The 12,778-nt window shown below is 40.6% G+C and overlaps 1 protein-coding gene across 1 annotated transcript in view; it reads right to left on the reverse strand.

Annotated features, from left to right (window-relative positions):
• C8A (complement C8 alpha chain) overlaps nt 1-12,778 on the reverse strand; it is an 84,809-nt gene that overhangs the window by 35,582 nt on the left and 36,449 nt on the right. The window contains exons 3-5 of the mRNA XM_039238076.1: nt 8,873-8,975; nt 2,948-3,092; nt 1,796-1,943 (exon numbers count right to left, since the gene is read on the reverse strand). Coding sequence (XP_039094007.1) covers nt 1,796-1,943; nt 2,948-3,092; nt 8,873-8,975 — 396 coding nt within the window. The remainder of the gene's footprint in view (nt 1-1,795; nt 1,944-2,947; nt 3,093-8,872; nt 8,976-12,778) is intronic.

Genomic DNA, 12,778 nt, shown 5'->3' on the forward strand with positions numbered 1-12,778 from the left:
ACAGGTAAAATTTTTTGACACTACAATCTGCATTCCTTCTCTTTACTTTGCTATTTACTTTTCTGTCGTCTCACCCATTGAACATGTTTCTGCCTTTGGCTTATAAATATGGACTCTCTGGTGAGCCCAACAAAAAGTCAAAGGAATAATTAGTTCTAAGACGTACTATCACCTCTAAGCAGAAGAGGTTACTAAGCCTGCTTATACTTAGACAAGCTGGTTGCAGAAGCCCCAGCAAAAATAAAAAGAGAAATTCCACTTTTTGGAAATCTATGCAGAAATACACACATGTACAAAGATACATGTACAAGGATGTTCACTGCAACATTGTTTATAAGAGGGGGAAATGGGAAACAATAAAATTATCTTTCAATAGTCAAATAAATTTTCATCTAGTTCTACTATGGGAGAAGACTTAGCAACCATTTTTATAAAGAGAGCAATATTAAATATTTTCGGCCTTAGAGCCCGTAGGTCTTTGTTGCAACTACTCAATTCCATCATTGTAGGGTGAACACTGTGTTCCAATAAAATTTTATTTACAAAAGCAGACAAGAGGCCACATTTGGCCCTCAGGCCACAGTTTGCTGACCCCCATTATGGAACACTATGTTGCTTAGAAAAAGACAATAGAAAATATGGGGGGAAATCTTCAAAATATATTAAACTTAAAAAGCAAGTTACACACAATATGTATAATATCACATTTATGTAAAATATGCTTATGTCTATCATGCACAATACATATAGACACAGCTTCCATACAGTGTGTATTTTCAGTGCGTTTTTTCCATGATCTGAAAGTCCTACACCAAACAGTTGACAGGGGTCAGTTCCAGGAGGGAAGTGAGAGAGGGCAAGTGGGTGGAATGCAGGTTGGAGAGGGTGAAGGAAGACTTTCATTTTTTTACCTCAAACATAAATTACTTCTGTAGCAATAAATAAAAATTTAAAAACTGGGAAAAGCTTACATTTAAAAATGGATATCAGGATAGGCTTCTGAGATCTTGAGCAGAATAAAAAACCACCTGTTGGGAGTGGGAGTGGGGCCATTCTGCTGGTTTCAGCATTTGGTGTAGGTAAAGCACATTTGTGAAGCATATTTAAATGCTTCTTTGAATCACATGAGAGGAAGGTCATGGTCTGTGATCTTGTTGCCAATAAGGAGGGAATTTGTTTTCAAGTTAACACCTCACTATTTCATGCTTCTACTATGTTTATCCCATAGTCACGTTCGAAAACAATAAGAATCCCATTTGATTAGTATTGGGGCTGAATTGTGTCCCCCTAACATTTATATGTTGAAGTCCTGGACCTCCAGACCTCAGAATTTGACTATATTTTGGTGGGGGAGGGTGGTCTTTACATAGGTAATTAAGTTAAAATGGGGCCATTAGGGTAGGCCCTAATGTCATGTGACTGCTGTGCTTATAAGAGGTGGTTAGGACCCAGACACACACAGAAGGAGGGCAGTGTGAAGACCCAGGGAGAGGATCGCCATTGACAAGGCAAGGAGAGAGGCTTCAGAGGAAACCAACTCCGCCATCACCTGACCTTGGACTTCCAGCCACCAGAGCTGTAAGAAATACATTTCTATTTTGTATGAGTCACAAATTTCTGTTGTCATAGCAGCCTGAGGGGACTGATATGCCACCTTAGGGGGACAGAGAGAACTGCCTCACAGGACACACTGCAGAGCAGTTCTCCAAAAAGACCCTCTTGTGTTGCTAAACTAATATTCATGATTGAAGAGAAGCCATTCCCTGCGCCCAAGCAGCCAGGGGGCAGGACTCACCCCAAGGCCGCACTCTCTGACCCTGGAATGGGGTCATACAGGCTGCAGTCGCTTTCCATGACCCTGACATCTTCACAGTCTTCCTCATCAGAGCCATCAAGGCAATCCATGTCTCCGTTACACACAAGGTGGCGTTTCAGGCAGCGACCTGAGAGAGGAGAGGCTGTGGATGCTTCCAGAGTCTCCTAGACTTCTCTCTCTTCCCATGACCCACACCCATAGTCACCAAGTCCACCCTACTTCTGAAACAGCGCCTCACCCCTCTCCATCATGTCACATCCTGTCTCTGTCCTCACTGCCTCTGCCCTCCCTCAAGCCTCAGTGTCTCCCACCTGTAGCCCCCAAGCCCAGCTCAGGCCCTGCAGCAGGCTCCCCTCTAGAATTCATTCTCCAACTAGCAGCTCCAATGATCTTTCTAAAATACCAGGGTAGCCATGTCATCCCCTGCTATGTATCCTTCCCTGGCTCCTAGATATTCCCATTCTTCCAAATGCCACAGTCTAGCCCCCAGTTCCCTACCTGGCCCAACCTCAACCTCTCTTCCCAGAGCCCTGACTTGCAATCATTCTGCACTATTGCCAGTCTTTAAATCCCCGTGCTTTTGCATATTCTTTCTCCTAGCAAGTCCATTGCTGCTTTCTAAGTCTCAGCTCCAGTGCCCCTTTGAAGCCTGCTCTGACTTCCCAGCACAGACTTGAGCATTCCCTGCCAGAGAGTCCCGTTGGACTATGAGCAAATACCCATTACACTGGCTATCCTACAATGTTGTCATCAACTCCTTGTAGATCTCTCTCCCAAAGAGACTAGGAGTACCTCGAGATCAGGCATAGTATCTTTTCATCTCTGTGTCACCAGCAGGTAGCACACTGCCTGGGACACACATGCCCAATCAATATTTATCCAGTGAATGGGTGAATGAGTGAATTGTACCTGTTCTAAATGAATCAGCAGATGTTCCTACAAACTTAGGTCAAAATTACTTGAACTACTGGTTGGCTTAAAATGCAGATTCCTGAGCCCTATTCCAAACCTACAGAATGACAACTTCTAGGGGAAGGGCTCAAAAGTCTGCATCTTAACAAGCTCCTCAGTGACTGTTTTGCACATTAAGTTTGACAGGCACAGCTGTTATCCCACTGGAATGCTACTCACCTGTCTCCTTACACTGGAAATCCTGTCCACACTGCACTTGCCCTAGACAGGCTGTGGGACTCTGGCAGCTGGCTTGATCCCAGACATCACCACTGCAGATGGTTCCCCCAAACTTGCTTGGCTGCAGGAGGCTCCGGTGTCGGTACTAAATCAGATTTTGAATGAGACACATTCATGGTCTATCAATCATACAGGATTTGTGCAGGCGGACCTCAGCTCAACATAAGGAATAACTGTCTCATGATTGAAAGGTGCCTGAAAATCTGTCTTTTGAGAAGATGAGTGTTCATAATTGATGGTATTCAGCCAGAGGTGCCTCAACCATCAGCAGGAATATTGAATAGGGCCTCCAAACATCAAAGGAAAGACTCAAACAAAATATTGCTAGGGCCTTTTTACCTGCTAAGAAGGACCTTCTCCCCTCCCTTTTCTTCAACCACTGAGTACCTATTCATCTTTCATGACTCACAGTGTACCTCCTCTGAAAGCCTTCCCTACGTAAGTAACATATTCTACAGTTCCCTGCCTCTTCTCTCCTCTCATTTGTCATATGTGATTGTGATCCCTTGTCTACTTATTCATTTACCTTTCTGACTAGTTTAAGAACATTGTTCAGGGCACCTGGGTGGCTCAGTCGGTTAAGCGTCTGACTTTGGCTCAGGTCATCTCACAGTTCGTGTGTTCAAGCCCCGCATCGGGCTCTGTGCTGACAGCTAGCTCAGAGCTTGGAGCCTTCTTCAGATTCTGTGTCTCCCTCTCTGACCCTCTCCTGTGCGCTCTCTCTCTCTCTCAGAAAAAAAAAAAAGAGAACATTGTGCATGGTGAGGAGGAGTGGTGAAGGAAGAACCATGTCTTATTTGACTTCGTACACTTGGCATTTGATCTATGGTCAGGTACACAGGAGGCACTTTTATAAGATTTTTGTTGCTTTTCCTCTGTACCGTTTCTTCTGGTCATGGCATCCTCTCTTTGCTTGGAACAGATCTCACATGACTCAGGTGGGAATAATCTCACCCCCCACCCAAGTCACAGGAATGTGTGCATATGAACCAGGCCAGGTCAACCAGGGCACCATATCTGCCAAGTTACAATGATTGTTTCAGAGATTGGTTCATGACTCAGCCTTAGGGAAATCGTTATTCTCTCTGAAGATTTTCTTTTAGAACTCTTGGAAAAGACAGTTTCTTTGCCAAAGTTACTGGGAACTCTGGGCATCAGGTGGTCATCTAGCCTACTTATGTTAAAAGAGCCCATCCAAGAAATGAAGACCTCGTCTGAGTCCCTGGGTCCAGCTTTGACTGCATGTGAATAATTCCTTGTTGAAGGAAGTACAAAAAGAATAAAATTCACACTAATCTTGGAGCTCTATGGTTTCATGATACTGCTTTGTATATGGTGTACAGCTTTAGGCACTAGTGTAGAAAGAGGAAGCTGGACACTAGGATATTCCGAGAAATATGAGGTTCCATTCCCACCTTCAAGAAGCTTAGAGTCTTGTTGAAGAGATGAAATAGATAACAAAAGAATGCATGCTGTATGGAGAGCTCCACACAGAGTGTCCAATAAGGGAATGGGCAGCGCCATATTTTTGGTTGCCTCTTTCCTTGGCTCAGCCCACAGTCTCCTCCTTCAAGAATGTTCATGACTAAGTAGGCAAGCAACGATTTGAGGAACAAGAAAAGTGAGTTCTTGGTCCAATTCTTCCTTCCTTCTTCCTTCCTCTTTCTTTCTTTCTTTCTCTCTTTCTCTCTTTCTTTCTTTCTTTTTCTTTCTTTCTTTCTTTCTTTCTTTCTTTCTTTCTTTCTTTCTTTCTTTCTTTCTTTCTTCCTTCCTTCCTTCCTTCCTTCCTTCCTTCCTTCCTTCCTTCCTTCCTTCCTTCCTCCCTTCCTTACCTTTCCTTTCTTTCCCCTCCTTCCCACCCTCCCTCCCTCTCTTCTTCCCTTCCTTAGTATAGTTGATGCACAATATTACATTAGTTTCAATTGTACAACAGAGTGATTCAACTTCTCTGTTATACTATGCTCACTACAAGGATACCTACCATCTGTCACCATACAATGCCGTTACAATAACATTGACTACATTCCCTATGCTGTACCTTTCATCCCTATGATCTACTCATTCCATAACTGGAAGCCTGTACCTCCCACTCCCCTTACCCTCTTTGCCCATCCCCCTGCCACCTCCCCTCTGACAACCATCAGCTTGTTCTCTATTTATAAGATCTGGTTCTGCTGTTTGTTTGTTTGTTTGTTCCTGAATCTCTTTCTTACTTGCCATGTAAAGTATCAGTGCCAGGTACTTTGTGCCTCAGTTTCCAAATCTGTAAAATGAGGTGGTTGACCTAGACGACCTCACTAATTATAGCTGCTAATGATTCTTTCACCAGTGTTCTGTGAGTGAAAGAGCATGGGCATGAGAGTAGTTCTGGGTTCAGATCCCAGATTGACTTACCAACTCACCATGAGCAAGCCACTTACCTTTTCTGAGTTTCTGTTTTCTAATATGTTAAGTGTAATGACCCCTCACTTTGAAAGGCTGTTGTGAGAACCAAGTGAGAGAACATGTGGGGAAATCACCTAGCCCTGTGTCTAATCTTTTCCAGAAGATTCCAGTGGGTGCATGTGGAGCTGCAGCTTCCCCCTCTCTCCTCATACCTACTTCTGCCTCCACAACTGCTCATTAGCAAAGAGGCAGAGGTACCAAAAAGGGTGAAGAGTAAATCTATCCATTTGCCCTTCCTGCCTCCCAGTTAATAACAGTGATAAGAGATTTGTAAACTCGATGGGAAGAGATTATAATTAACAATCGGTTTGGGAATATGAGGACATTTTAATTCTCTTCCAACTTCTTGCCCCACAATGCAGTCCATAAAGGAGTGCTCAGCTTACCAACATAGACCCAAATCTCCTCCTCACTCTTTAAAAGGTTCTTCAGAGTTTTAAGACCTCCAGTACCCAACACGATGATGATAATGATAACTACCATTTATTGAGTGTGTACTATCAGCTGGACACTTCATATTCTTTATCTCACTTAATCCCGACAACTTTAGGAAGTCAAATACTATTCTGAATCCCATTTTAAGCTGGGTTAGAATTCCAGTTCTGCTACTTACTGTATATGTATCACTGGGTAAATCACTTAATGTGTTTGATCCTCAGTTTTCTCATCCATAGAATTAGAGATATGAGGGTCTTGTGAACATTATTCTTAATACATGTAAAGAAGTCAGCAGTTTGCCTGCTGTCTTGAGTGCACTGAGTAATATTGATATTAGCACATCAATATCATTTTTTACCCAGCTGTTGGGCTACTCCATAAGGATTTATGACTGAATGGAAATTGGCTTAGATGGCCACTAATACCGCTTTTGACTCTCCACAGAGTTGAGGGGAAAGCAGGAGAGTGAAGTGATCAGACACATGGGCATTTTGGAATCATATTGACCAACTGTCAAAGTGAGGCTGTGCCTCTTTCTTTATGGGTGACCTAACCAAAGACCATGGTATCTGTCTGTCACTTACAGTTGGCTATGAAAGTCAACTAAGAATTTATTAAAGCATCAGCACAATGCTTGGTATATAGAAATGATTTAATAAATGGTAACTATAAATGCGATTATCACCTTCCTCTGGTTCCTGTATTGGAATGATGGTGCAGTCATGAGGTTCATTCCCACTGACTCCCCATTTTCTTGGTCGTTATCAAATAATGAAGACATAATGTTGCAGAAAGGTTGGTGCAGATACTCCCTTAGGAACTTCTCCGTGTTAGTGCCTGTGTTGGTATAAGATATCATTTTCTTTTCTAGCTAGTCTTCTTTCCGGAAATGCACATCTTTGTTTGGGTGATTTTGAGAGAAAAAAAATCTATGAATAAGAAAGAACTAGGTTGGTCTTTCCCTGAAGTAATTAACAGAATTTATTTTAAGGATTACTTTAAAGACACATATGTCTTTCTGAGTCATTACCTTGAGTAGTTCAATTCTGATTTAAATAGTAAGTCATTCACCTGTGCTCTCTGCTGTCTAGACAGCAGTACATGAGGGAAAAATGTAGTTTAGGATATATAATAAGTTAAACAATGGCCATGCAAAGAAATCAAGTCCTAGTTCTTGAAAGCTGTGGAAAAGGGGTCTTTACAGATATTATTAAGGTTTTTGAAATGAAGAGATTACACTGGATTATCCAGGTAGGCCCTAACTGTCATCATGGTGCCCTTATAAGGGGAAGGCAGAGGAAGATTTAACACAGACACACAAAGGAGACATATGGAAGAGGAAGAGGTAATGTGGCCACAGGGGCAGAGATTGAAGCACAAAAATTGGCCATAAGTCAAGGATTTCTAATCGCCACCAGAAGCCAGAAGAGGCAAAGAACGGATTCTCCCCTAGAGCCTCCAGAGGCAGCATGGCCCTGCCAAACTCCTGGCCTCCAGAGCTGTGAGAGAATACATTTCCGTTGTTTTAAGCCACCCAGTTCATGTCAGTTTGTCATAGCAGACTCAGAAAACTAACACAGGATATCAAAGCAAAATGAGACTCTGGGAGCCAGATATCTTTGAACGGGGCAGTCTGGGATTCCTTGGCATATCTCAGAGACAGGAGAGGCAGAATAAATAATTTCAGACTTTGAAGCTGAATAAATGAGGTCCCAATTGTGTTTTCATCTGTAATGATTTTGAATTCCATGTGATTTTGAACAAGTCATTCACAGGATGGCCCTGCATGTCACTGAGGAGTGGGTCTGGAAGCACACTCTTCAGAAGCTCAGGGGAGAGAAGGGCCAGTCTTGATTCAGACAGTGGGAGCTGGTTGGAGATGGAGGCATGAGTAGTAAGTATACAAAGAGCCAGCATTTACAGAACACTTACTACATGTTAGGGCCCATGGAAAGCACTGTGCATAACTTACTCATTTAATACTCGTAACTCTATGCTGTAAGTACAATTACTACTTCCATTTATAGATAAGGAGACAGATACATGGAAAGGATGAAGTATTTGCCAAAAGTAACATAGCAAATAAGATGCAAAGTCAGAATCCAAATGGTAGAATCAGAGCTTAACTGCCTAGACTTGACAGTAATGTGCCAATGGACAATGTTCAGGCAATGGTGTACCAACTGGGAGATGTGGGAGCCTTGAGCCATCCTATCCTGGGTGCATCTAGTAAAGGCACACGTTGTCTGTAGGGATTTTTTTTTTAATGTTTATTTATTATTGAGAGACAAAGAGAGACAGAGCATGAGCAGGGGAGGGGTGGGGAGAGGGGATACACAGAACCTGAAGCAGGCTCCAGGCTCTGAGCTGTCAGCACAGAGCCCGACACGGGGCTCAAACCCACAAACCATGAGATCGTGACTTGAACTGAAGTCAGATGCGTAACTGACTGAGCCACCCAGGTGCCCCGAGATTTTAAAATAGTCCCCCTTCCTTTGAGATGACGCTGGATTTAGTGACCATTTTGGACCATTCAAAATCACTTAGGTGGGCAAGATAGACTCTTGTCTGTTGATTGGTGTGTCAGCCTTCTTAATCCATGAAAGTAGAACCCTCAGGAACATTCTCTGGTTTATCTCAGCTTCCCACAAGTCATTAGCCCCTCTAGATGGCCATCAGTGGAGAACAACAGATTGACCAGGATCCAGAGAGGCATGGGGATCAGTGTGCCCATATCTGAATGGCTACCTCTCTGCCAACATAAGCCATTAACATACCCATCTAGTGTAGTCTCACTCCATAATGGCCTATAAACAAAAACAGAAAGAGTTCTACCATCCGTGTGCCTATGGGTTCCAAATACCTATTTCTAGATCTGATTTCTACCCAGACCTCAGATTAATTGACCTATTTGTCTCCATTTAAATGCCTAGTACAGCATTCAAATATTGAATGTCCCCAAACTAGTTAAAAATATCTTACCTTTTTGTCCTGGCATGGAAAGCAGTCTGTCCACCCTGACCAGGTGCTCAGCCGGCAGTTAACTGCTGTCAAGGTGGAACTCTGAACATCCCGACTTACTCTCCTATAAAGAGGAAAGATCCTTACTTCAAATTTTAAAATTTATATTATGATAATTGTTATTTTTGTTATAAATTCAAAAAAGTCTTTTAATATGAAGGCAGTTTAATAATATGAAAATATTAAGGTTTCCTCACCTTTACTGAAGTATAAATGACAAAAATTGTATATATTTTAGATGTACAATGTCATGGTCTGATGTACATTGTGAAATGATCACCACAATCAAGCTAATTAATACATCTATTCCCTCACATAGTTACATGTGTGTGTGCCTGTGCCTTGTGTGGTGAGAACATTTAATTAAGATCTACTCTCTTAGCTAATGGCAAGGACACAATACAGTACTATAAACTGTAGTCACCATGTTGTATATTAGGTCCCCTGAACTTACTCATCTTATGAATTTGTACCCTTTAACCAACTCTTCCCCATGTCCTCACCCCCTAGGCCTTTGTAACCACAATTATACTCTCTAGTTCTTTGAGTTACACTTTTTTAGATTCCACATATAATAGAAATCATGCAATATTGCCTTTCTCTGTCTGGCTTATTTCACTTAGCGTAATGTCCTCCAAGTTCACCCATGTTGTTGCAAATGGTAGGATTTCCTTCTTCTTCAGGGCTAAACAGATGTTGAATTTTTTATCTTTTTTAAATCATTTTAAAATTCAAGTCTAATTATCATATAGTGTTATATTAGTTTCAGGTATGCAATATAATGATTCAACAATTGTATGCATTACTCAGTGCTCATCATGATAAGTGTAATCTTAACCCTTTTCACATGTTATTCATCCCCCTACCCACCTCCCCTCTAACAACCACCACTTCTCCATATTTAAGAGTCTAGTTTTTTTCCTTTTTCTCTTTTTTACTTTGTTCATTTGTTTTATTTATTAAATTTCTTATATGAGTGAAATCATATGGTATTTGTCTTTTACTGGCATATTTCGCTTAGCATTGTACTCTCTAGGTCCATCCACATTGTTGCAAATGGCAAAATCTCATTCTTTTTTATGGCTGAGTAATATTCCATTGTGTATATATGCCACATTTTTATCTATTCATCTATCAACTGACACTTGAGTTGCTTCCACATCTTTTTTTAAAATTCTTTAGCATTTATTTATTATTGAGAAACAGAGAGAGCATGAGCAGGGGAGGGGCAGAGAGAAGGGGAGACACAGAATCTAAAACAGGCTCCAAGCTCTGAGCTGTCAGCACAGAGCCCGATGCGGGGCTCAAACCCACAGACTGCAAGATCATAACCTGAGCTGCAGTCAGATGCTTAACTGACTAAGCCACCCAGGTGCCCCCTCATCTTGGTTATTGTAAATAATGTTGCAATAAACATAGGGGTGCATATATCTTTTTGAATTAGTGTTTTCATTTTCTTTTGGTAAATATCCAGTAGTGGAATAACTGGATCATATGGTAATTCTATTTTCAATTTTTTGAAGAAACTCCAAACTGTTTTCCACAGTGGCTGCACCAGCATGTGTTCCCACCAACAGTGCTTGGGATTCGTTTTGTCTCTACATCCTTCCCAACACTTCTTGTTTCTGGTGGTTCCTATTTCAGCCATTCTGAAAAGTGTGAGGTTCTCATTGTGGCTTTGATTTGCATTTCCCTCCTATTAGTGACATGGAACATCTTTTCATGTAGTCTGTATGTCTTCTTGGGGAAAATGTGTGTTCATGTCCTCTGCCCACTTTTAATAGGATTTTTTGGTATTTTGGTGTTGAGTTGCCGTTGGATATTAACCCTTTATCAGACATATCATTTGCAAATGTCCTCTCCCATTCAGTAAACTGTTTTTTGTTTTATTGATGGTTTCCTTCATTGTGCAGAATCTTTTTAGTTCACCGTAGTCCCAATAGTTTAATTTTGTTTTTGTCTCTCTTGCCAAAGGAGGCCTATCTAGAAAAATGTGTCTACAGCTGATGTCAAAGAGATTATAGCCTATGCTTTCTTCTAGGAGTTTTATGGTTTTAGGTCTGACATTTAGATCTTTAATCCATTTTGAGTTTATTTTTGTGTATGGTGTAAGAAAGTAGCCCAGTTTCATTCTTTTGCATGTGGCTGCCTAATTTTCCCATCACTATTTGTTGAAAAGACTGTCTTTTTTCCAGTGCATATTCTTGCCTCCTTTGTCATGGATTAATTGACCATAAAAGCATGGGTTTTATTTCTAGGCTCTCTATCCTGTTCCATTGATCTATGTGTCTATTTTTGTGCTAGTACCATACTGTTTTGATTAGTGTAGCTTTGTATAATATCTTGAAATCTGGGATTGCGATATCCCTAGTTTTGTTGTTCTTTTTCAAGCGTGGTTCAGCTATTTGGGGTCTTTTATGGTTCCCTACAAATTTTAGGATTATTTGTTCTAGTTCTGTGAAAAATGCTGTTGGTATTTTAATAGGGATTGCATTAAATCCATAGGTTGCTCTGGGTAGTATGAACATTTTAACAACACTGATTCTCTTAATTCATGAGAGAATGGTCTTTTACCTCCTTGGTTAGGTTTATTCCTAGGTACTTTGTTATTTTTGGTGCAATTATAAATGGGATTGTTTTCTTAATTTCTCTTTCTGCTATTTCATTATTAGTGTATAGACATGCAACAGATTTCTGTATATTAATTTTGTATCCTACAACTTTCCTAAATTCATTTATCACTGCTAGTAGTTGTTTGGTGGAATTGTTCAGAATTTCCATATATACTATCATGTCAGCCACAAAGAGTGAGAGTTTTACTTCTTCCTCACCAGTTTATATCAGATGCTAAATTCTTTAATTTGTAATGTTTGCCCATTGATTCAGGCATCTAGGTACCTACAGCAGCATAACATGTACCAATGCCACACTGTATTCCCTTAACCTTTCAGGTTACCTGGTAGGAGTGGGGATAGAGAGGGAGAGAAAGGGAGTGAAAAAAAACACAGTGATTCTTACTTGGAAGGCTTGGTTGTAAGGGTACTCCCAATATTTGCATGATTTAACTTCCTTTTTAAAAATTACATGTACTATTATTTTAAATTAACATCCGAGTTGTCAGCATATAGTGCAATAATGATTTCAGGAGTAGAATCAGCGATTCATTCCCTACATATAACATCCCGTGCTCATCCCAACAAGTGTCCTACTTTGAAAATGAAAGGCCTCTGCCCTTTCTTTGTTTTTCTATTTTTTGTTGAAGTAAAAGACACCTTCTATACATGTAAATATCCTAGTCATTTTAAACATACAGTTCAGGGACATTAAGTACATATTTTTGTGCAGCCATCACCACTGCCCATTTCCAAAACTCTTTTCCTCTCCCTGCATTAATTTTGAGATGCAAAATTTAAGCAAAGGAAAAGGCTGTACATGTTTTCTTCCAGCCAATCACAGTTTTGAGAAATGAAGAATGAAAATTTATTGTGCTCCTACTGTATGAAGGTGTGATGCTGGAGGGTTTATAGAAATTAACTCTTTTAATTCTATATCAATCCTATGTGGATCAAGGTATTCTAATTTTAGAGACAAATACAGAGGAGAGCTTGCATTTCTGTACATTAATTTTGTATCCTACAACTTTATCCAGTTTATTGATCATTTTTAATAGTGTTTGGTGTAGTCTTTAGGGTTTTCTATGTATAATATCATGTCATCTGCAAATAGTGACATTTTTACTTCTTTCTTGCCAATTTGGATGTGTTTTATTTCTTTCTAGTGTCAGATTGCTGTGACTAGGACATCTATGACCATGTTGAATAAAAGTGGTAAGAGTGAACATCCTTGTATTCTTCCTGATGCTAGAGA

The sequence above is a fragment of the Hyaena hyaena genome, unplaced genomic scaffold, assembly GCF_003009895.1.
Source record: "Hyaena hyaena isolate Hyena2069 unplaced genomic scaffold, ASM300989v1 scaffold_5, whole genome shotgun sequence".
Lineage (NCBI taxonomy): Eukaryota > Metazoa > Chordata > Mammalia > Carnivora > Hyaenidae > Hyaena > Hyaena hyaena.